This window comes from Amblyraja radiata, chromosome 2 (genome assembly GCF_010909765.2).
Source record: "Amblyraja radiata isolate CabotCenter1 chromosome 2, sAmbRad1.1.pri, whole genome shotgun sequence".
Lineage (NCBI taxonomy): Eukaryota > Metazoa > Chordata > Chondrichthyes > Rajiformes > Rajidae > Amblyraja > Amblyraja radiata.
The window spans coordinates 27,381,735-27,407,294 of NC_045957.1; the positions used below are offsets into that span (position 1 = coordinate 27,381,735).

Below are 25,560 nucleotides of genomic sequence, written 5' to 3' on the forward strand. Positions count from 1 at the left end.
TGTTGTATGCGACGGCTGATGGGGTGAAAGGTAAGGACTAGGGGGGACTCTGTCTCTGTTGCGACGAGGGGAGCAAGGGCAGAGCTGCGGGGTACCGAGGAGACACGTGTGAGGGCCTCATCTATGATATGAGAGGGGAACCCCTGTTCCCTAAAGAATGAGGACATCTCGGATGTCCTGATATGGAATACCTCATCTTGGGCACAGATGCGGCATAGACAGAGGAAGGGGACAGAATCTTTGCAGGAAGCGGGGTGGAAAGTGTAGTCAAAATAGTTGTGGAAATCAGTGGGTTTGTAATAGATGCCAGTTGATTATCTCCTGTGATGGAGACGGTGAGATCAAGAAAGGTGAGGGAGGTGTCGGAGATGGTCCAAGTGAATTTATTTATTTATTTATTTATTCCGAACAAGTAAAGGCATTAAAGACATTAATATTAACAAAATCGAAATTATCAAACAATTGGACATTACAATCAATATTTACAAAGCAATGAGAAGAACAAAATCAAAGTTCCAATGTCCAACTCTGTGTCTGTACAAGCTCGAAAAATTTGAGTGCAGGATGGGAATTAGTCGTGAAGTTGATGAAGTCAGTGAGTTCTGCATGGTGCAGGAGGTAGTACCAATGCAGTCGTCAATATAACGGAGATAGTTCGAGGACAGGGCCAGTGTACGCCTGGAACAGGGTTTGTTCAGCGTACCCTACAAAGAGTGATGGTCTTTCTTGGACACTCTTTTGTGGCAGTAAGGCTGATAAAAGTACTCAACATTGTGTACAACTGGTCCAATTTGTTGACATACTATTTATTAGAGTTATAGAGCGATACAGCGAGAAAACAGGTTCTTCGGCCCAACCTGTCCACACCGACCAACATGTCCCATCTACACTAGACCGACCTGCCTGCGTTTGGCCCATATCCCTCTAAACCTGTCCAATCCATGCTTTACCTGTCTAATTGTTTCTTAAACATTACATTAATTCCTGCCTCAACTACCTCCTCTAGCAGCTCGTTCCCTATACCTGCTACCTTCTGTGTGAAAAAATTACCCTCAGAATCCTATTAAATCCTTCCCCCTTCACCTTAAACCTAAGTCCTCTGATTCTCAATTCCCCTACTCTAGGCAATAAACTCTATGCGTCTACCCGATCTATTCCTCTCATGGTTTAATACACCTCTAACATCATTTCTCACTCTGCTTTGCTCCGAGGACTCTAGTCCCAGCATACTCAACCTCTCCTTATAGCCAAGAGCCTCGAGTCCTGGCAACATCCTTGTAAATTTTCTCTGTACCTTTTCCACCTTTACAACATTTTTCCTATAAAATGGTGCCCGGTATTGAACAGAATACTCTAAATGCGGCCTCACCAATGTCTTGTATAACTGCAACATGACCTCCCTACTTCTATACTCAATACTCAGACTGATGAAGGTCAATGTGCCAAAAGCCTTTGACCACCTTATCTACCTGCGACGCCACCTTCAAGGTTGCTGATAATGTGTCTGTTGTATGTGAACGTTCAGAATATTGGTGATATAATTTAGCAACACATGCTTATACAACTCTTTGTCTAATCGTTGTTCCTAGGTTTATATCTGGAATCAGAGCTGGAAGATGTTCCGTCTATTTTCTTGCTTGTTCCATGGAAAAAGGTTTCAGTAATGATACTCAATTCAGATTTTATTTCATCTTATTTCCTCCTGTTTTGAAATAGCTGGCTTATTCTAGGTCCAGTTGCACAGCCCCGATCGGCTCCTCAGAAACTGAATCAACATTTTCATGTGCCTGCCTGGTCAGTGAATGTTGGCAGGCTGTTTGTGGTTGCATCTCGGCCAAGTCAAATCTTGTGTTCTCCAAATACATACTTTTCAGTGTGGGTCACTGGAGGCCAGAAAAAGAACAGCTGGCTGATTTCCATGCCCAGATATCTTTCCCACCCTCACTATTTCCCACCTTCCACAGCTCAAGAATACAGTGATTAATTACAACACACTTGTGTGTAGAGTGTAGTGGGTGGCCTGGTGGTGCAGCAGTAGAGTTGCTGCCTTACAACGCCAGAAAGCAGTGTTCGATTCTGACCACGGGGTGCTATTTGTATGGAATTTGTACCTTCTCCCCATGTCTGCATGGGATTTTCCCGGGTGTTCCATTTTTCCCCCTCGCTCCAAAGACGCAAAGGTTTGTAGGTTGATTGGCTTCGGTAAAAATAATAGATTGTCTTTAATGTGCAGGAGAGTGCTGGTGTATGCGGATCGCTGATCGGCCCGGACTAGGTGGCCTGTTTTGGCGTTGTATTGCTAAAACTAAAAACATATTCACTGACAGCACAAAGTTGTGATTGAAACTTCCTGTTTTAAGTGGCTCAGCTGTAGATCTAGAAGGGAGATGGCTCAGACATAACGATTAGTGGCCAACATTTCTGCTGCATCAATCGAAGATGTTGAGTCATACAATATGGAAACAGATCCTTCAGCCCACAATGTTGTGTGCCCCTCTATATTCACTTGGTCCACAGCAATTCAAGTGCTCATCCAAATGCTTCCCAAATATTGAGTACCTATTTCTATCACCACCTTAGACAGTATATACCAGAGTTCAACACAATCACTTGGTGAAAATAATTATTTTATTCCTTTTTTAGTGCTTACTTCTCACCATAGTGGTGGGTGGCGTCAGCAATGGCTGCCTCGCCAACAGTCTGTCTGTTCTTTCCTTCTTTGTGTTTTAATAGCGTGTGTTAAATGTATGTTTTTAGTGTTCTTTAGCTTGTTTTATGTGGGGGTTGGGGTGGGGGGTTGGGGGAAACTTTTTCTAACCTCTTACCTTGATAGAGATGCGATTTTTTTTCCGTATCGTATCTCCGTCGGCACTGCGGCCTAACATCGAGGAGTTGGCTGCCTTTTCTGGATACCAATTGCGAGATCTCCACCGCAGGTGCCTACGGGACTTAAACATCGCGGAGCCCGCGATCCCTTTGCCAGGGTTCGACCTCGGGGCTCCAGCCATGAGTGCTTGCGGACTTTAACATCACGGAGCTCGCGATAGCTGGTCAGAGACTGACTTCGGGAACTCCAAGCCACGGGAGTTTCGATCGCCCCAACGCGGGAGCTTCGATCGCCCCGACACGGGAGCTTCGATCGCCGGCTGCAGGAGCTTTGATTGCCCCGATGAATGGTTCAACTGCCCCGACCGAGGGAGAAGTTTTGATTTTTTCGCCTTCCATCACAGTGAGGAATGTGGGGAATCCGCTGTGGTGGATGTTTATGTTAACTTTTATGTAGTTGTGTGTCTTGTTACTTTTGGTTTTGCATATAACTGTACCTTAATTGGTACATGTGACAATAAAATACCTTTGCAACCTTTGAGAGGGTCCTAAGGAAGTATACGACAATGATCACGGGAATGAATGGGTAAATGTATGAGCATTTGAAGGCACTGGGCCTGTACTTGTTGCAGTTTATAAGGATGAAAGAGATCGCATTGAAACTTACCGAATAATGGAAGTCCTAGAAGGAGTGGATGTGGAGAAGATGTTTCCAGTAGTAAGTAGAGTCTAGGACCAGAGGGCATAGCCTCAGAATAAAAGGACATACATTTAGAATAGAGATGAGGAGGAATTTATTTCGTTTGAGAGTGGTGAATCTGTGGAGTTCATTGCCACAGAGAGTGGTGGGAGCCAAATCCTTGGATATTTTTGAAGTGGAGGTTTACAAGTTCTTGATTAGTACGGATGAAGGCAGGAAAATGGGGTTGAGAATGAGAAATAGATCAGTCATGATCAAATGGTGGAGCACACTTGATGGGTTGAATGGCCTAATTCTGCTCCTATTTCTTATTTTTATCAAACTTTGTAAAACTGTAATATACAATCTGTTTCCATCGGGGTTGGATAGACAACTGTTAAGTGAATGGTTATGCCATCATCTTACTGGCAGGTAAAAGCAGATTTTCTTTGCAACATAGCTGTTGGTAGAAATCAAAACAAACATTTTTTTATTGGTCTGCTCGAGGCGTGGGAAGTTTTCTGGCTGACTTATTCGGTACCTTTTTATCGTCCTCACGCAGTTGTGTTTGGGAAGTGAACACTTAATTATTTTGGCTCAGGAATGAATTTTGTAATCACAGAATTGGGCCAAAGTATATTCTCAAGTACTGGCATGGAGACTTAAATGTCTCAAAGAACACGAGTTATTTTTTTTTGGAAAAGTACTCTTTATTCAATTGCTCACAATGCACAATGTTCTGAATATCAATATAGAATAAAATAGAATTCATTATTAAATCCCATGTAATGGTATCTGCAACTGCAATTAATTGTACCCAAGACTATAAAGATGCTTAAGATATGTAAGAAGAAACTGCAGATGCTGGTTTACACCAAAGATAGACACCAAATGCTGGAGTAACTGAGCGGGTCGGGCAGCGTCTTTGGAGAAAAGGAATCGGTGACCTACCGCATAGGTGCTTTGTTTTGTACCTTCCCATACCTTTAGTGTCCCCCTCCCCGACTAAGGGTTTCGACCTGAAACGTCACCTATTCCTTTTCTCCAGAGATGCTGCCTGACCCGCTGAGTTACTCCAGCATTTTGTGTCTATCTTCACTATAAAGATGCTGCTCTTCAGCATCATGTAATACATCTGAAGTAATAGCACATAGAACTCTGCACTGCTTTGATTAATAAATTAAACACCCACAATTATCACATTTTATAGCAGCCATTTCTCGTCGGATTCACTGATTATTGTCCTTGCCTGTTGTACTGAAGTGTTCACCTTTTTGAAGTGTAGTGTGCAATCTAGGACATGCAGGGGTTTCCCTCTCAATTGCTTTTAGTTTAGTTTTAGTTTAGAGATAGAGTGGAAACAGGTGCTTCTGCCCACTGAGTCTGTGCTGACCAGTAATCACCCCTTCCACTAGCACTTTCCTACACACTAGGGACAATTTACATTCTTTATTGAAACCAATTACCCTACAACATGTACGTCTTTGGAATGTAGGAGGAAACTGGAGCATCCGGAGAAAGCCCAAGCGCTCACAGGGAGACCGTGCAAACTCCAAACAGACAGCACCGGTAGTCAGGATTGAACTAGGGCCTCTTGTGCCGTAAGGCAGCAACTCTAACGCCGTGCTAATATCCTGCGGAATAGCAGCATGCAATTGGACAGTATTCACCCTCAGAGGCTCTGGAGGCCAAGACATTGGGTATTTTTAAGGCGGAGATCGATAGGTTCTTGATTAGGAAGGGTGTCAAAGGTTACAGGGAGAAGACAGGAGAAGGGTATTGAGGGAGAAAAATAGATCAGCCATGATTGAATGATGGAGTACTCTATGGGCTGAATGGCCTAATTCTGCTCCTATGTCTGATGGTTAGAGTGTCATCCACACACTTCCAACTCTAGTCCAGGTCGGACGGAAGGTACGGAGGACTGTGACCTGTAGATGGAAACTGCTGAGCTGGATTGAAGTGATCAATACAAGCAATTCCAGCTTTCAGTAGTTTCTTTTTGTTATTTATAAACTTCCTGTCCTCCCAAATATGATCAGTTGGTCCAAGCAGATCCAAGACAATTCTGGGCTTCTTCTGTGCCAAGTAATTTTGTTGTTATTTCTTTATCAATCGTCCTCCTAATTCCAAGTGATTTCTTGCCTTGAATCCAACCCAAATTGTCAAATCTGTTAGGGAGCCACGGTGGAGTTGCCAGAGTCCGGGTTCGATCCTGGTGACGGGTGCTTGTCTGTACGGAGTTTGTACGTTCTCCCTGTGACGTGCGTGGGGTTTTTCCGAGAACATTGATTTCCTCCCAAACCTTTGTAGGTTAATTGGCTTGCTATGAATGTAAAAAATTGTCCCTAGTGTTAATGGGCGGGGATTTCTTGTCAGTGCAGACTCGGTGGGCTGAAAGGCCTGTTTTCGTGCTGTATCTCTAAACTAAACCAGTTGGTCTATGGGAAAAAACAGGCAGCTTAGCGAGTAGGGATGTTCGTTGGTAATGTCAAAAATAATCACCAGGATTGGTAGATTTTTGTTAGGCAAAGGTGGTCCAAGGCCATTAATGGTAGTAATCAGGTGAAATGAGGGATTAAATGAGGGAAAAGGGGGAAGGGAGGCTGTTTGGCCTTATTCTACCCCCCTGTCCCTGGTGGTTAATTGTCATCTATAAATTGTCCCTAGTGTATATGGGTGATCGATGGTTGGCATGGACTCTGTGGGCTGAAGAGCCTATTTGCACGCTGTATCTCTAAGCTATTGTAATTTTTAGGTTTTTGGGGGAAATTTCTGAAAGTGAATCCTGAAGGGATCAAATCATTTCGTGCTGTTGTGTACTGCTGTTGCCCTCCTTCCATCCATCAATACTCGCATGTCAGTTTTTTTAAGACTCGGCAAACTTCATGTTTATAACAGCTGCATTAACCACGGGGCAGTCAGCAGACTCAAGGGGCTAACATGCTGCTGAGAGGGGAGGTAAGCTGTCACAAGCCTTTCGTTGGGGTCTCTTTCAACTGCAAATCTGTGGAATTTCATGGGAGTTCTGAATAATTCCCTAAAAGTGAAAAAGAAAATGTTTTCAGAAACAAATCACTGCTGTCAAAAGATATACCTATCTCCAAGAACAAAACAAGAATTAAAATGATCGCTGGCACAATTTAATCCACCAAATCTTTAATGGAACATTTCACACAAAGCCAACTCTATAGTTGTGTTAAACTGTCTACATATTTGATTCCAACAACCATTTGCGGTGATGAATTTGATGTGAACCATGTGAAAGAAATATGTTCTCTCATGCTTCCAGGACAATATATAAAATGTATGCTGCCTTGCCAATAAATATCTGATCAGAAAGATAATAAAGCCCAGTTGAAACTGCAGAAACTACAGATGCTGACTTACAAAAAGACGCAGAGTGCTGGAGTAACTTAGTGGGTCAGGCAGCATCTCTGGTGACCATGGATAGGGTGATATTTCGTGTCCGGACGATTATAGGGACAGTTCATCTGCTTGTGTGTGGGATGGGGAGGGGGACAGGGGCCTGCTGTTTAAAGGATGGATGCTGGGAAGTAAATAGCGAGTCTAAAAGCCGCATACATGGAGGATCTTCTGATATTAACACCATCATACAGTATAGGGTTTTGGGTCGTAAGTAGCTAAATATCTGGTATCTAATATCCAGGACATGGACAATTGATCTAGAGATATGTTTGAAACCCAATGCAGAAAATCAAATTGAAGTAAACAGGACTGCACAGCTGGTAGAGTCACTGTGTCACAGTGACTGAGACCCGGCTTCGATCATGACCTCAGGTGCTGCCTGTGTGAAGCTTGCTCCTTCACTACTTTGTGGATCCAGTTTCCTCCCACATCCCAAAGATGTGCGGATTTGTAGGTTAATTGGCCACTTTAAAATTGCCTCCTAGTGTGTAGACAGTGGATGAGAATAGAATTAGTGTGAACGGGTGATAGATTTTTGGCATGGACCCGGTGGGCCGCAGGGCCTGTTTCCATGCTATATCTCTAAAGTATAATGAACAAAATCTGGTTTTGGAAGTTCACTAGTAGTGACTAAATAACTATCAGACAGTCAAATAGAACAAAAAATAAATTCTGGGTCACTAATGTTTGAGAAAAGAATCCACAATCCTACATACAACACCAGAGTCATTGCAATATAGTTGATTGTTTAGTGAAATAGAACGCAGCTGAGGGATTAGAGATTTGTGCTGACAGAGCTATTGACGCACACATCTCTCTCACTGCCTGATTCATAGGCTGGCCAGCTGCTGGCCAGAACAAACGAGCTGTAGCCAGAGTTCAGGGAGATGTGATCAGGACTTGGCCCTTGGCATCTGACTGCACTGATATAGAGTCTGATCTCAGTGTGATAATGAAGTTTAGAGATACAGTGCGGAATCAAGCCCTTCTGACCAGCGATCCCCGTGCACTAGCACTATCCTACGCAACAAGGGACAATTTATAATCTTTACCAAAGCCAATTAACCTACAAACCTGTACATCTTTGGAGTGTGGGAGGAAACCGGAGCACCTGGAAAAAACCCAAGTGGTCACAGGTTCAAACTCCACACAGACAGCGCCCGTAGTCGGGATCGAACCCGGGTCTCTGGCTCTGGAAGGCACCAACTCTACCGCTGCGCCACTGTGCCACCCCCAAATAAAAAGTGTTTATAGTTATCATGCCTATTATGAAATGTCTTCTTGGCTTTGCTTAGTTCAAACAGGAAAGGTTGGCGGCTTGTTCCCAGATGTTTTATAGCTACACCCCTGACTTTTCTGTGGCCCCAATGAAGGAGTGAATTGAGTTTTTACTTCACATGCAAAATCTTGGATAACTCAGTTCAATTCTCTATTACAACAAAGTTATTTATCATTGCACAGATGCATCAATTGTTTCTCAATTCTTTTTGAAGTCTGTCATTTCCAGTCCATTACATTTCCCTAAATTCATGCACGTTCTTCTGTTCCTATGTATTAACTACCCCTTCACCCCTTGCAGAGAACTCATGGAATAGCTATAAAATGATTCAAAAGGGAAAAGCTATTCTCCCCCCCGCAAATATGAACAATATATAAAAGTAGTCTGAAAGAGAGGGAGAATCTAAAAACACCAATTGTCTCAAAATGAAATGAATTAATTGTTGAACAATAAAGGCCAGCACTACAGTAAAACTTCATTAGCCTGACTCCCCAGCATTTGGTAGTGCTGGGTTGGCAGATTTTCCAGTCTATCGCTTTCCCACTAATATTTCAACACACTTTTAATATATTACAGCATGGAAACAAGCCTTTGGCTCACTGAGTTCATGTTGACCATCGATCACCTGTTTACACTAGTTCCATGTTATCCAAATTATGCATCCACCCCCTGCACACCAAGGTCAATCAACCAATTCCTTCCCACATCTTGCATGTCTTGGGATGTGGGAAGAAACTGGAGCACCCGGAAGAAACCCAGAGGGAGAACACGCAAACACCACATGGATAACACCAGAGGTCAGGATCAAACCCGGGTCTCTGATACTGTGAGGCACTGATTGAGGCACTGAATGAAGCGTGGTAACCAAGGCTCCAGTCTGTTAAGAGGAGCAAAGTAAGCAGGGCCCCAGTGTGTAAAATGGAGTCTTCAGCACTGGGTTCTCAGTGTGTTAAGGGAGTATGAAAACTGGGGACACAGTATGTATAAGGTAGTCTAGGAACTGAGGCCCCAGTGTGTTAAAGGGAGAGCAGCTATTAGCACCAGTCAAATGCTGAACCGCTCAGGAGATAGCAATGAGAGCAGATTATCCAAGTTTTACGTATCTTTCACACAAGCAAAATATCTTGCAGATCTTGGAATTTTTACATAAAATTAGGAAAAAATTGAATGGCTCCGCTGTTCATGCAATAGCCATTGAGACCAACACTAAAGTTTCAGGTTGTTGGCCTTTCATTAGATTTGGAAGTATCTAGATACAGAGAGGGGGGGGGGGGGGGGGGGGGGGGGGGGGGGGGGGGGCTGTGGGAGTTGAGGAACAGGGAAGAGAACAAGGAGGTTCTGTTACAGGGTGGAATGCAAAAGAGATTAAGGAGGGAAGTTTGTGCAAGGAAAATGACAAGTGAAAAAGACTTGGATGGGTTGAGAGATTGTGTAAATAACAACAGGAGAAGTTAGAGACACAAGGTTCTGCTGATGCTGGAATCTTGAGTAAAACACTAGAGTAAAGTACTGGAGTAACTCAGCAGGTCAGGCAGCATCTCTGGAGGAAATGGATTAGGCGACAATTCGGGTTTGGACCCTTCTTCGCACTGAACTGCAGAATATATATTGTGTATAAAGGAACTGCAGATGCTGGTTTAAACCGAAGATAGGCACAAAAAGCTGGAGTAACTCAGTGGGACAGGCAGCATCTCTGGAGAGAAGGAACGGATGACGTTTCGGGTTGAGTCTGAAGAAGGGTCTCGACCCAAAACTTCACCCATTCCTTCTCTCCAGGGATGCTGCCTGCCCACTGAGTTACTCCAGCTGTTTGTGTCTATCTGCAGAATTGTTTGACAGAAAAATGGGCAGATGGAGGAGGAGCCATCTTGGTGAACGGCTGCTAGCCAGCAGCCGTCCGTTTTAAATCCGTTTTTTTTTTATAGTTTTTACTGAGTCCTGTTTTTTGTTTGTAGGGGATATGGTCTTTTTAATGTGGGGGGTAGGTGTAAACCTAATTTCTAGGTCCCTACCTGGTCGGTGTGGCAGCTTCTTCTCCGGGCTGCCCGTCGATCCGTCCTCGTGGCCTACCTGCGGGCTTGGAGCGCCGTTTCCTGGCGGGAACCGCCCAGCACCTCGGCCTCGGCGGCGGCACGGCATTGGAGCGCTGGAGCGGAGCGGAGCGGGCGATGCCTTGCCTGGGTCGCCGCGCTGGAGCGACGCGCTGGAGCTCTGGCGAGCTGGACCGCCGAGAGCAACAACTCCGGGCTGCGGGCTGCGGAGAGGCGGCGCCGACTTTGTCATCTGGAGCCTGGGAGCTCCAAACCGGCGCGGCCTTGTTGGCTTCGGCAGCCACGGGCCCCAACCAGAAAGCGGCCGTTCCAAGTGGCCCAGCCGCCGAAAGGACTCTCCCGACGCCGGGGCAAGACCACCCGGTGAGAACGGCCAGGGACATCGGGCCTCCGTAGAGGCAATTGCGGTGGCCTCAATAGGCCTGACTTTGGGGTGAACATGGGGTGGGGACTGGACATTGTGCCTTCCCCCATAGTGCTATCCACTGTGGGGGGATGATTTTTTTTGTCTAACTGTAGTCTTGTAGGTCTGTGTCCAAGATGGCTGCCGTGAAGGGAGAGTGGACGCTGGCACGAATTGGTTGCCGCTGCTCTCTCTTCACACTGTGTTTTTGATTTTCTGTTTTTGGATTGAATTCTGTTTTTAATTTGTGTCTCTGTGATGTCTTTATTATTTGTTATATTCCGATTATATGTTATTCCGATTAAATGTCTATTATTGTTATGTCTGTATTCTTTCTTTATGTGCTGCACGGAGAGGACGCTGGCGCTGTTTGTTCGCCGCTTCTCCGTTTGCTATTGTCTGTTACTATTGTAAAGCGACTTTGAGTCTTAGAAAAGCGCTATAAAAATAAAATTTATTATTATTATTATTATTAGATGAATTTCACACCAAGTGAGATGTGGGTTGAAATATAGATTAAGGAAAATTTAGTGGAAGGTACAGGAAGAGAGAAGTTTGGAGCAGGTTTTGTACGTTATTGGCAAATTGGGAGTATAACGATGGAGTTAAAGGGGAAGTGAGTACAGGAAAAGTTACAAAAGACTCCCGAATTAATGGGAAGGAAAGTTGGAGAAGGGATAAGAGAGTAAGGTCGGGGCCACTAGTGAGGGGTGTGAGAGGGGAGGTGAATACCGAAGTCAAAGTATTGTATATGAATGCGTGAAGTATAAGAAATAAAGTGGACGAGCTTGAAGCTCAGTTAAAAATTGGCAAGTATGATGTTGTGGGAATTACAGAGACATGGCTGCAAGAGGGCCAGGGCTGGGAACTGAATATTCAAGGGTATTCCTCCTATCCAAAAGACAGACAGGTGGTCAGAGGGGGTAGGGTAGCTCTGTTCGTGAGGAATGAAATTCAGTCCCTTGCAAGGGGTGACATTGAAACAGGAGATGTGGAGTCAGTATGGATAGAACTAAGAAATTGTAAGGGTAAAAATACTCTAATGCGACTTATCTACAGGCCCCCAAACAGTAGCCTGGATATAGGGTGCAAGTTGAATCAGGAGTTAAAATTGGCATGTCGTAAAGGTAATGCTACAGTTGTTATGGGAGATTTCAACATGCAGATAGACTGGGAAAATCAGGTTGGTACTGGACCCCAAGAAAGGGAGTTTGTGGAGTGCCTCCGTGATGGATTCATAGAGCAGCTTGTATTGGAGCCTACCAGGGAGAAGGCTATTCCGGATTTAGTGTTGTTTAATGAACCGGATTTGATAAGGGAACTTCAGGTTAAAGAGCCATTTGGAGGTAGTGACCATAATATGATAAGTTTAAATCTACAATTTGAGAGGGAGATGGGTAAATCAGCGGAGTCAGTATTAAAAAGGCAACACGGGGAAAAAATATGAGGTAAGAAGGTAAGCTAGCCAAGAATATAAAGGAGGATAGTAAAAGCTTCTTTAGGTATGTGAAGAGGAAAAAATTAGTTAAGACCAAAGTTGGACCCTTAAAGACTGAAAAAGGTGAATTATGGGGAACAAGGAAATGGCAGATGAGTTGAACAGGTACTTTGGATCCGTCTTCACTAAGGAGGATACAAACAATCTTCCTGATGTAGACAATAGACAATAGGTGCAGGAGTAGCCATTTGGCCCTTGGAGCCAGCACCGCCATTCAATGTGATCATGGCTGATCATCCCCAATCAGTACCCCGTTCCTGCCTTCTCCCCATATCCCCTGACTCCGCTATTTTTAAGAGCCCTATCTAGCTCTCCCTTGGAAGTATCCAGAGAACCGGCCTCCACCACCCTCTGAGGCAGAGAATTCCACAGACTCACAACTCTCTGTGAGAAAAAGTGTTTCCTCGTCTCCATTCTAAATGGCTTACTCCTTATTCTTAAACTGTGGCCCCTGGTTCTAGACTCCCCCAACATCGGGAACATGTTTCCTGCCTCTAGCGTGTCCAAGCCCTTAACAATCTTATATGTTTCAATGAGATCCCCTCTCATCCTTCTAAACTCCAGAGTGTACAAGCTCAGCTGCTCCATTCTCTCAGCATTTGACAGTCCCGCCATCCTAGGAATTATCCGTGTTAATTCCCTCAATAGCAAGAATGTCCTTCCTCAAATTAGGGGACCAAAACTGCACACAATACTCCAGGTGTGGTCTCACTAGGGCTCTGTATAACTGCAGAAGGACCTCTTTGCTCCTATATTCGATTCCTCTTGTTATAAAAGCCAACATGCCATTCGCTTTCTTCACTGCCTGCATGTACTAGTGGCCAGAGGATCTGGGGTGACGGAGGAACTGAAGGAAATCCACATTAGGCAGGAAATGGTGTTGGGTAGACTGATGGGACATGGCTCTAGAAATCGTGGATGCATTGGTGATCATTTTCCAATGTTCTATAAATTCAGGATCAGTTCCCGTGGATTGGAGGGTAGCTAATGTAATCCCACTTTTTAAGAAGGGCGGGAGAGAGAAAACAGGGAATTATAGACCAGTTAGCCTGACATCGGTGGTGGGGAAGATGCTGGAGTCAATTAGTGGGCAAAATTAGGGCACATGGTATTAGGGGTAGAGTGCTGACATGGATAGAAAATTGGTTGGCAGACAGGAAACAAAGAGCAGGGATTAACGGGTCACTTTCAGAATGGCCGGCAGTGACTAGTGGGGTACCGCAAGGCTCGGTGCTGGGACCACAGCTATTTACAATACACGTCAACAATGATTTAGATGAAGGGATTCAAATTAACATTAGCAAATTTGCAGATGACACAAAGCTGGGTGGCAGTGGGAACTGTGAGGAGGATGCTATGAGAATGCAAGGTGACTTGGACAGGTTGGGTGAGTGGGCAGATGCATGGCAGATGCAGTTTAATGTGGATAAATGTGAGGTTATTCACTTTGGTAGCAATAACAGGAAAGCAGATTATTATCTAAACGGTGTCAAGTTGGGAAAAGGGGAAGTACAACTGGATCTGGTTGTCCTTGTTCATCAGTCAATGAAAGTAAGCAAGCAGGTACAGCAGGCAGTGAAGAAAGCAAATGGCATGTTGGCCTTCATAACATGAGGAGTTGAGTATAGGAGCAAAGAGGTCCTTCTGCAGTTGTACAGGGCCCTAGTGAAACCACACCTGGAGTATTGTGTGCAGTTTTGGTCTCCAAATTTGAGGAAGGACATTCTTGCTATCAAGTCAAGTCAAGTTTATTCGTCACATACACATACGAGATGTGCAGTGAAATGAAAAGTGGCAATGCTCGCGGACTTTGTGCAAAAAGACAAACAAACAACCAAACAACCAAATAAACTACAAACAGTAGTTTGCCAGGTATTGAGGGAGTGCAGCGTAGGTTTACAAGGTTAATTCCCGGGATGGCGGGACTGTCATATGCTGAGAGAATGGAGCAGCTGGGCTTGTACACTCTGGAGTTTAGAAGGATGAGAGGGCATCTTATTGAAACATAGTAGATGATTAAGGGTTTGGACACGCTAGAGGCAGGAAACATGTTCCAGATGTTGGGGGAGTCCAGAACCAGGGGCCACAGTTTAAGAATAAGAGGTAAACCATTTAGAACGGAGATGAGGAAACACTTTTTCACACAGAGAGTTGTGAGTTTGTCGAATACTCTGCCTCAGAGGGCGGTGGAGGCCGGTTAACTGGATACTTTCAAGAGAGAGCTAGATAGGGCTCTTAAAGATAGCAGTGTCAGGGGATATGAGGAGAAAGCAGGAATGGGATATTGATTGTGGATGATCTGCCATGATCACATTGAATGGTGGTGCTGGCTCGAAGGGCTGAATGGCCTACTCCTGCACCTATTGTCTATCACAATATAATTTTGAAAGTCACTGCTTTACGAAAAGATAAGCACTGAAGACTCATTGCATTACACATCAGAGCCTCTAAGGGTTGTTTAAGAAAGAACTGCAGATGCTGGAAAAATCGAAGGTAGACAGAAAATGCTGGAGAAACTCAGCGGGTGAGGCAGCATCCATGGAGAAGGAATTGGCGACGTTTCACGTCGAGATTCGTCTACAGACTGATTTAATGACCCTCAGACTCTAAGTCATTAAAACATTGGCATTTATGAGAATATAACATTAATCCATTATGAGAACACACTGACCTATTTTACCTTAATGAACAGTAGCGCATCATCAGGTGAGAGGTCCTTCTCTTTCTCACACGAGAGTTAACAACAGATGAAATCAAGATCTTTGTATTATCTGACGTTAGGCTTTGACTTTCCAGTGTACTGAAAGTAGAGCCTTGTTCGAACTTGGAATTGGCACATGAGCATTGATTCACCGCAATGTAAGATACATTTTGTCACTTTAAAAAAATGTATATAAAAAAACAGTTTGGCGCGGCACAGTGGTGCAGTGGTAGAGGGTGCTTCCTTACAGCGCCAAAGACGCAGGTTCAATCCAGACTATGGGTGCTATCTGTACGGAGTTTGTACGTTCTCCCTGTGACCACGTGGGGTTTGTCTGGGTAAGGTGGCTTCCTCCCACACTCAAGAGACATACAGGTTTGTAAGTTAATTGGCTTTGGTAAAATTGTAAATTGTCCCTAGTGTGTAGGATAGGGCGAGTGTTCAGGCTGATTGCTGCTCGGAACAGACTCGGTGGGCCGAAGGGCATGAATCCACGCTGTATCTCTAAAGCCTAAAGACAGTTAATAAGTTGCGGAAGACCTACCAGCACAGATGGAACAGCATGAGATGGCTGGGGAAACCTCTTGTTGCTCAAACAATAGCAGGTGTAACACCGCTCTGTGACAATATTCTCTTCAGTTAGTGGAATAAACATCTTACCTCTTTTACTGCTCTCCACAAGAATCCTGGATCAGATGAAGTCTGTAGTTTGCACATGTCTGCAGCATAAAGCTTCTTGAGCACGAATTGGCAATTGTAGACAGGAACAGTGATATAGAAATTTAAAAAAACATCTCTGTGGTTTAGAAGGGCTATGAGGCTGGCGTCAAGGCACTTTTCAGGTTGGCTGTTTGTTGGGGCACAATAAATAAAAATATCGCGACATGGCTTGCGTTTACTGTCCAATATCTTCTGACAAACCATGATAAAGCACCTGTCTGACTATGTTTCTGTGCATAATTCATTGCCAATGCAAACACTGGTTCCATGTAACACTGTTCCCCACATTTTAAGTCAATGAATGCAATGTGCATCATCATGAATTATGTGCTGATAAACAACCAATAAATTAAAATGTGAGTATAAGGTTGTTGAAAAGCATGAAAGGAAGTGGACAGAAAAGTGAAACAAGCTGTCTCTTCTGGGCCACAGTATCATTTGCTCTGGTCAACATCAATGACCTGATGGATTTTTTAAGAGATTTGTCACTTAAGGCGGCCTAAATATGCTCTGGTTCCTCGTCATTAGGCAAAATATTTTTCTCTCTTAGCTCCATGAGAAGGTTGGAGATTCCTTTCCACTTCTCGACCACACGGCGTTCTCGCTGCCTGCTGATCTTTACTTGCTGTCTGAGGTAATCCACTTCGTCTAGCAACTGGAATATCTTCCTCTTGGCTTCAGCCGGATTTGCCAAACAGTAACTGTGCTCTTCGAACACTCCCTTGATGCCGCTGCTGGTTTGGCTGCTAGTACTGTTACTAGTACTAGCACTAATGCTGGTGTTATCACCAGTGCTAACGAAGGATGGTGTTTGCGGGATACTGATGCCCATTGAACTCAGGAGGGATTTTCTGCCTGCTAACTTCTGCAAAACAAGAACAACAATTATTAAGAGTATTGTAGAAATTGAATCGTAGAGTGTGGAAACAGGCCCCCCGGGTCTGAAAAAGGGTCTCGACCCGAAACGTCGCATATTCCTTCTCTCCATAGATGCTGCCTCACCCGCTGAATTCCTCCAGTATTTTTGTCTACCTTCGATTTTTCCAGCATCTGCAGTTCTTTCTTAAACCCTTCGGCCCAGCTTGCCCAGGGGATTACTATCACCTTCATGTTTTCTGCCAAGTTACAAGACTTACTGGATATATATTGCCATAGAATCTAAATTCTGATATTTCCTCTTCTGTAGTATTGTGGAAGCACTTTCATAGTCATACAGCGTGGAAATAGGCCCTTCGGCCCAATCTGCCCACTCCAACCAACATGGCCCATCGACACTAGTCCTACCTGCCTGTGTTTGGCCCATATCTCCCGAAACCTATCCCATCCGTGTATCTGTCTAAATGTTTCTTACATGTTGTGATAGTGCCTGCCTTGACTACCTCCTCCGGCAGCTAGTTCCATACACCTACAACCATTTGTGTAAAAAGGTTGCCCCACATGTTCCTGTTAAATCTCCTCCCCCCCCCCCTTCAGCTTAAACCTATGCCCGCTGGTTCTTGGGTGGGGGGAAGGGCGGAATGACAGAGGGAAGGAGGAAAAGAAACGATAAGAGAAGGAGAAAGGAGCAATACGAAGTGGAAGAAAGAGAGGAGGTAGCAGTGCAGGATGAAGATATGATGAGATCTTACCATGTGATAGAAGTGCAGGAAGAGAGAAGAGAAAGCACCAATTATCATAGCTGCAATGATAATCAAGCTGACATTGAAATAAAATGAATAATTGTTCAAGCTATCCAACTAATCAATTGATTGAACGATACAGCATGGAAAGAGGCTCTTCAGCCCCCGCTGGCCACCAATCACCCGTTCACATTAGTTCTACGTTATCTCACTTTCGTATCCACTCCCTACAGACTCTGGAAATTTTTATAGAGTCAAATAAATCCCACAATCTGGCATTTGGGAGGAAACCAAGCATCCGTAAGAAACAAACAGAAGAAAGTGCAAACTCCACACCCGAGAGCCCCCGAGATTAGGATCAAACCCGGGCCTCTGGCGCTGTGCAGCTATTTAAGTTAACATTTCTTTGAGCATTTTAATGATTCCTGTCCTTGTAGCCTCTCCAACCTCTTGCTTCCTTTCTCTTGGCAAGTTCATTGTATCTTCTGTATCTTGTACATGGTTGGATTATTTTTCCAACACTTAAGGAAAACATTTATAATATTACGTAAAATGAAAACATTTAGAGATTTCAGCACGAATCTCCGATGGTAAAAAACTAATAATTTTAATTAAAAAAACTGGGAAGAAATTTGTCATTGATCTCATGAAACATACGTGGAGTTGGTAATTCCCCTGAATGTCTAGATCCAGTTAGTCAATCAAATGGGAAGAAATGTCTTCACAAAAGGGTGGTGAATCCTTGGATTTTTCTGTGCAAGGAGGCTGTTGAGAGTATTTTCAGGATAGAGATTGATCGATCTTGACTATTGTAATAGTGCAAGAAACAGCACTGAGGTAAAAGATCAGCCACAATGAGTGGCAGATGGACTAAGAACCTGTTCTTTCTTCTATTTCTTGTGTCCTTAATCTGAAGTGGGCAGTGGGCAGGTGCTATAGACCTGCACGGGAAGGTAGATGCCCCCGCTCCCACGAGTCTCGGGTAGATGGGGCTCGTCAGCCTGGGAAGGCAGTCCATCTAGGAGAGGGAAAACTCCGATTTAAAACCTCCACTGCCTTGTGGCCATATCCAGTCATGGAAAAGGCTCCTGGAGTAAACCTCAAGAAAATCCGGAGTCGGAGCCCCTAAGGCAGTTCGTCGTTGTCTACAACCTCGCTCTGGCAGCGACGGCGCTGGTGCCAAACTGTAACGGCCCTGCTGTTCCTTTGGACCGATCAGTGACGTGGAGAGGGGGGACGTGCTGCATGGGCAACAGCCTGTCCTCCATATAACATCGTAAGCGACGCTGCTCTAGCCGAGGTTTGGAGCAAGCAGCCAACAATTAGGATGCATCACCCATGGTCAGTAATGACAGAGGGGGGCCTACGAATCAGAAGTGCTGTCCTTGCAAATGGAGTAACAAGAGTGGATTATAGAAATTAATGGAATAAAAGGCCACATTTGCTAAAAGACACCAATGAGGTTACTCCAACCAAAAAGGACGCAAAATGGTGGAGTAACTCAGCAGATCCCTGGAGAACATGAATCGGTGACATTTCGGGTCGGGTTCTTCTTTAGATTGATTGTGGAGGGGGTGGGGGGAAGAAAGCTGGAAGAGAGGTTTGGCAGGACAAAGCACAGCAGGTAATAACTGAACAGGTGAGGAGGGGGGGAGATAGGCAGATGGTTGGACAAAGGCGAGAGATTAAAACAGAAGGTGTGAGACAAAATAATTGAAGAATTGCGACTTGTGAAATGTGGTGCTGGAGGAACTCAGTGGGTCAGGCAGTATCTGCAGAGGGAATGGACAGGCAATGTTTTGGAGGGTGGGTGTACGGAACAAGCTGCTGGTGGAGATGGTTAAAGCAGGTACGATAACATTTAAAAGACATTTGTACAGGTACAAGTTACAAGTTACATTTATTGTCACATACAGCAATTGGTGCAGTGAAATTTGAGTTACCAAGCAGCTCACAAATAAAATAAAATGAACACAACACTATAGAATTTAACATGACCATCCCCCACAGCGGTATCAACGGGAAGTCAATAAAGTTCAGTCATCTTCCTCTTGTTCATCCGTGTTTCAAACACTCTCAGTGGCTTGGAGTTCCGAATCGGCCACTTCTTACTGGAGACCGCGGCTTCCGAAGTCCACAGGCCGAGCTGGGCGGTACCTCAACACTGGCGATCCTTGGCGAAAGATCCCAGGCCTCCACGATGTTAAAGTCAGCGCCGCCCGCGGCTGGAAGCTCTGCAGCCCACAGCTCCACGGTGTTAAAGTCGGCGGGCCATTCGGAGCTCCAACACGGCGATTCCCGGTAAGGCATCGCCCGCTCCGCGATGGAATCCAGTGCTGCGCCGCTGCTGAAGCTCTGGCCGGTCTACAGCAGGAAAGGCCGCGTCAATCCAATGGTAGGCCGCGCGGGGGTGGGGGGGGGGGGGGGCAAAGATGCGGTTTGGAGAAAATACACATCCCCGACCAGGTAGTGACTGGGAAATGGTTTCCCCTCTCCCCCCCCCCCCCTCCCCCCACTTAAAAAAGACTAAAAGACCTCCAAAGACATACTTTTTGACTAAAAATAACTAAAAGGGTGAAAGGACGGACAGCTGCTGGCGAGGCTGCCACACTCAATGACGCCACATGATTACATGGATAGGAAAGGTTTAGAGTGATATGGGCCAAATGCAGGCAGGTTGAGAGATACAGCAATGGTAACACATTAAGTCCACACTGACCAGCGATCCCCGTACACTAGCACAACCCTACACACTAGGGGCAAGTGACCTGCTTCTGTGTTGGGCCGAAGGGCCTGCTTCCGTGTTATATGACTCTATGAGTGAAATGTAAAGCCAGAGATAGGTATGGGAAGTGGACTTAAATTTAATTTTTCTGGTTATTTACTTTTTATTTGAAATTACTTCCCATCCAGTTTGTTCCAAAAAAGGTGAGCTCTGAACATCACTTGTAGCTTCACACACACGCACAGCAGGGTTCTATGTCAATACTTCTCGGGATCATTGTTATTGGAACTAGTAACACTTTCACCCTTACTTTTTCAACGTGCGGAGGGAAGTCAAATATCGTTGGGACGGCATTTTCTCGCAGGCGTCTAGTCTGTCCTGTCCGGTCAAAACAGGTTTGCTCAAAATGCTTGGAACAAAGGAAAGTGTGGCTGGTCGGATGAAAGTTTTCCCGTCGAACAAGTTGGATCCACTCCATCCGCCTCCTGGGGTTTCTGGGAAACCTTAGCAAAGAAAAATAAACAGGTTATTTTTCTGGGGACTGCAGATCTAAATGTATAGATGGATTTAAAAGTTTCTTAAATGCCATAATTGCATTGAAAAGCTTCAATAATGGAGGAAAATAGATAACCATGACACAATGGGACAGTGACTAGAGCCGCTGCCTCACAACACGAGTCACTTGGGTTCAATCCTGGCTTTGGGTGCTGTCTGCATTGAGTTTGCGTGTTCTGCCTGTGATTACTTGAGTCTCCTTCCACATTCTCAAAGACATGTGGATTATTGGGTCAATTGGCCATTTTGAATTGTGCCCAGTGTGTTTGTGAGTGATAGAATCAGTGGAGAATTGACAGATATGTGCGAAGAATGTCAGCAGCCAGGATTAAGTGAGTCGTTCAGTGAAGGAAAGGTATAAAGTGCTGGAGTAACACAGTGGGTCATGCATCCTTGGAGAACATGGATAGGTGACGTTTCGGGTCGGGACCCTTCTTCAGACAGATTGCAGGGGTGAATGAAAAGAAAGCTAGAAGAGTGGAGGGGCAGGACAATGAATGGGAGGTCATTGGTGAACACAGGTGAAGGGTTTTCTTGATATCTGGAAGGGTCCCGACCCGAACTGTCATCTATCCATGTTCTCCAGGGATGTTGCCTGACCTGCTGAGTTACTCCGGCATATTGTGTCTTTCCTTTGTAAACAGGCATCTACAGTTCCTTGCTTCTACAACCCTTCAGTGAATATAGGAGGTGCAGGAATACACTTACGTGCAAAATCAGGAGGGCAAATAGATGGATCTGGCAGGCAAGGGATTCTGCAGGTGTATTAGAAGGGTGCTAGGGAATAGTTTATTTTAAAGATACAGCATGGAAACAGGCCATTTAGCCCATCAAGTCCACACCAACTATCGTTCAGACTAGTTCTATGTTATCCCACTTTCTCATCCACTCCCCCACATTGGGGGACAATTTACAGAGGAAACCCACATGGTCACAGCAAGAATGTGTAAACTCTACACAGACAACACTCCAGGTTAGGAACAAACCCAGGTCTCTGGCACTATGAGGCACAATTATTTATTGGCACAACGAGGCAGCAGCTCTACCAGCTGCACCACGGTGCAATCCTATAATAGGTCTCCTTAAAGATCCACATGGTATGGCACAAGACCCTCCTCTATGTCTACAAAGCCCTCAATGGGCTTGCCCCCTCCTACATTAAAAGTCTTCTCACCCACCACTCCACCTCCAGATCCCTCAGATCGGCCGACTTGGGGCTGCTGAATATCTCGCGGTCTAGGCATAAGCTTAGGGGCGACCGTGCCTTTGCGGTTGCAGCTCCTAGACCGTGCCTTTGCGGTTGCAGCTCCTAGACTGTGGAACAGCATCCCCCTTCCCATCAGAACTGCCCCCTCCATCGACTCCTTTAAGTTAAGACTAAAATCTTATCTATACTCCCAACCCTTTCCTGACGTCCACTGAGTGAGGGTTATATGTATATATGTATGTAGTTTGTTTGTTTATACTATTCTTATAACAAATATAAAGCACTTTGGCCAACAAGAGTTGTTTTTTAAATGTGCTATATAAATAAATGTGACTTGACGACTTTATTTGTCACATGCATCAAGGTACAATGAAATTCACTTTTGTATACAGTTCAGTACAAGTATCACTGTGCATAAGCACTTAGATACATATTAGATAAGCATCACAGACACAGTGCAGATATATGGCAGTAGTACACTGAGGGACTATACAGAGTCACCAGTTTGGTGCCATTTTCAAGTCCCAGTTGTTGTAAGCGCAGGGTTCTTGATCTGACCAAGAAGGTCTAATGTACTGGTGGCGTTCCAAATGTAGCCATGGTTTCCTCCGCCGCTGCTCCACCATCGTAGGCCGCATGTGTGTTCCCATAACACAAATTAGATGCAACACAAGTCATGAATGAAGGAATACTATTTGTATTGTGCCGAATTGGTTATAACATGATTTCTATCAGGAACCAAAGAACCACTTCATAGTTGCATTGAAAATTGACAAGCAAAAAACTGACCATTTATAACTCTCCTTCCCATACTGATCTTTCTATTCTTAGCTTCCTCCTTTGCCAGAGTGAGGCTACACACCAACTGGAGCAACAGTATCTCAAATTTCACCCGAGTGGCTTACAATCCAATATCATGAATATTGATTTTCCAATTTTAAGTAAAACACTCCATACCACCTTTTTCCTGTGTACCCACCTCTCTCCTCTCCACCTTGGTGCACACCCATCTGCCTAGTTTCTCGCCCAGATCAGATCACTCCTTTCCCCACCTCTGTACACTCTATTCGTATCCCCGAGTCATTCATTTCCTGTTCATCCCTCCCTTCTCCTTCCATTTATACTCCTCTCTTTGGCTTTGCTTTTCACTCCTCCTCGTCATCTCTTATCTCACATCCTTTTGTCTTCTTCTCACCTCTAGCCTTTGTCACTTACTCAACACATCTGCCAACACCCCCCTGATCTGTATCCACCTACCGCTTGCCAGGCTTTGTCCAGCTTCTTACCTCAACAACAATCAGTCTGAAGAAGGGTTTTGGCCCTAAATGTCACTTCCTCAGTTACTGCCTGATTCGCTGCTTTCCTCCAGCACTTAGTGTTTTGTTTGAGCGAAAAAAAGCTGTCCTGACTTCATCTAATAATGTTTAAGAAAGAACTGCTGGAAAGAACTTTTAAGAAAGATGCTGGAAAAATCAAAGGTAGACAAAAATGCAGGAGAAACTCAGCAGGTGAGGCAGCATCTATGGAGCGAAGTCGCCTATTCCTTCGCTCCATAGTTGCTGCCTCACCTGCTGAGACCAAAGAAGGGACCCAAACTGAACGGACGGCTATCCATTCCCGGCAGAGATGCTGCCTGACCAGCTAAGTCTGAAGAAGGGTCTCGACTCGAAAAGTCGCCTATAGATCTATCTTCGCTCCATAGATGCTGCCTGATCCCACTGAGTTCCTCCAGCAATTTGCTCAAGATTCCAACATCTGCAGTTCGTTGCGATTCCTTCACTGTACATGCGATAATAAAGAACCATTGAACAATGCTTGCTGTCCTGCCTATTGCCTACTGGAATCTCGTTCAGGGCTCAAAACCTGTGGACCTGCCTCGGCTTTCCTTCCAAAGATGCTACCTGAACTCACTGCGTTCATCCATCACTTTGCTGAAGATTCCAACATCAGGGCGGCACAGTGGCATAGCGGTAGTGTTGCTACCTCACAGCGCCAGAGACCCAGGTTCAATCCCGACTAGGGGTGAAGTTTCTATGGAGTTTATATTCTCCCTGTGACCGCGTGAGTTTTCTTCAGGCGCACCGATTTCCACCCACACTCCAAAGATGTACAGGTTTGTAGGTTAATAAGTTTCTGTAAATTGTCCCTAGTGCGTAGGATAGAGCTAGTGCATGGGTGATCGTTGGTTGGCAAGGACTCGGTGAGCCAAAGGGCCTGTTTCCATGCTGTATCTCTAATCTAAGAATAATCTTATCTTCAATTCCTAATGTCCATCTGTTCTGCAATTCCTGGTATCCCATCACACTTCTTAAGAAGTCTGAAGAAGGGTTTCGGCCCGAAACGTTGCCCATTTCCTTTGCTTCATAGATGCTGCTGCACCCACTGAGTTTCTCCAGCATTTTTGTCTACCTTGTGACACTTCTTAATCATCCTTGTTGCTTGGCCTTCCTCTCCAAGTGCATCAATCTCACACCTGCTTGGGCTGGAGTTCCTTTGCCCAGTAGTAGTACAGGTAGTAGTAGTAGTAGTAGTAGTAGTAGTAGTTGTTGTTGTTGCTGTTGTTGTTGCTGTCGTTGTTGTCGTTGTTGTTGTCGTTGCTGTTGCTGTTGTTGTTGCTGTTGTTGCTGTCGTTGTTGCTGTTGTTGTTGTTGTTGCTGTCGTTGCTGTTGTTGTTGTTGCTGTTGTTGTTGCTGTCGTTGTTGTTGTTGTTGTTGCTGTCGTTGTTGTTGTCGTTGTTGTTGCTGTTGCTGCTGTTGTCGTTGCTGTTGTTGTTGTTGCTGTCGTTGTTGTTGTTGTTGCTGTTGTTGCTGTCGTTGTTGTTGTCGTTGCTGTTGTTGTTGCTGTCGTTGTTGTCGTTGCTGTTGTTGTTGCTGTTGTTGCTGTTGTTGTTGCTGTCGTTGCGGTTGTTGCTGTTGTTGTTGCTGCTGCTGTTGTTGTGGTTGCTGTTGTTGCTGCTGAACCAGCCCACTGCGCGTCCCCGGCCCCCGCGGGCACGGGGGAAATCGGGAGCGCGCTCAACGCGAACAGGGGCGCGTCTCGTTCAAAGCACTTCCGCCCTGGCTCCGTATTGAGAGCGAGAGAGAGCGTATATACACACATATATATATATATATATATTTATGCATAAAATGCCGCACCCGGGCCGGGCCAGGCCACCAGCGCTGCAACAGCAGCAGGTAGGCGTCCCTTCACCACCAGGGGAAAGAGGGAGGAGCGGGATCGGTGATTTAATCAATACACAGAATAAAACTTCCACACTACCTCGCGTACGTTTATTACACCCCTCCCCTCCCCTCCTCTCCCTTTCCCCTGTTTTTTTTGCGCGATGAAAGATCATGAGCGTGTTTTTAAAGGGGAGAGAGAGGGGGGGCAGCAACCCGGCGGCAGCCATGGGAACGGCGCTGTAGGCCGCAGGCTCTGGGTTCACACTGACTAAACCCCAGGAGTTGTCCTCTCATCTCCCCTTCCCTTCCCATCCCTTCCCATCCCTTCCCATCCCATCCCATCCCCTCCCATCCCCTCCCATCCCCTCCCATCCCCTACCTGTGGAAGCTGGTGTCGGTGTTCTTGTTGTACACAGCCGTGCACCCGTAGGCCGCGCAACTGGTCGGCATTATTGTAAACAGAAAATCCCCCCCAAAACTCCTACAGAAAATAAAGCTAAGTTTCAATCACGCATTTGTAGCGCCTCTGGTGATTTTTCCCCCTCCCCCCCCTTCTCTTCGTTACTCAATCTCTTCTTGCTTTCCTCCCCCCTACCGGACCTCCTTTACTAAGATGGCAGGTCGGCCAGTGAGTAGAGTAGAGTAGACCAGACCTTGCTGTGGGAGGGGAAAGTGGGAGGTTCACGTTTAAGTGCGTGGCGTGA

General features: G+C 45.3%; 2 protein-coding genes across 2 annotated transcripts in view; one reads left to right on the top strand and one right to left on the bottom strand.

The window, feature by feature from the left end:
• Positions 1 to 6,376: 6,376 nt before the first annotated feature.
• Positions 6,377 to 25,372, bottom strand: LOC116987747 (THAP domain-containing protein 2-like). Its single transcript, XM_033043981.1, has 4 exons — positions 25,236 to 25,372; positions 20,241 to 20,433; positions 15,527 to 16,451; positions 6,377 to 6,545 (listed from the first exon to the last, which is right to left on the bottom strand). Exons 1-3 carry the CDS (start codon positions 25,304 to 25,306, stop codon positions 16,086 to 16,088), a joined length of 630 nt encoding a protein of 209 aa, XP_032899872.1. The 5' UTR covers positions 25,307 to 25,372; the 3' UTR covers positions 6,377 to 6,545; positions 15,527 to 16,085.
• The window catches only part of galnt11 (polypeptide N-acetylgalactosaminyltransferase 11), a 93,336-nt gene continuing 93,133 nt past the window's right edge, over positions 25,358 to 25,560 (top strand). The window contains exon 1 of the mRNA XM_033043939.1: positions 25,358 to 25,476. The gene's annotated coding sequence lies outside the window, so the exon portion shown is untranslated. The remainder of the gene's footprint in view (positions 25,477 to 25,560) is intronic.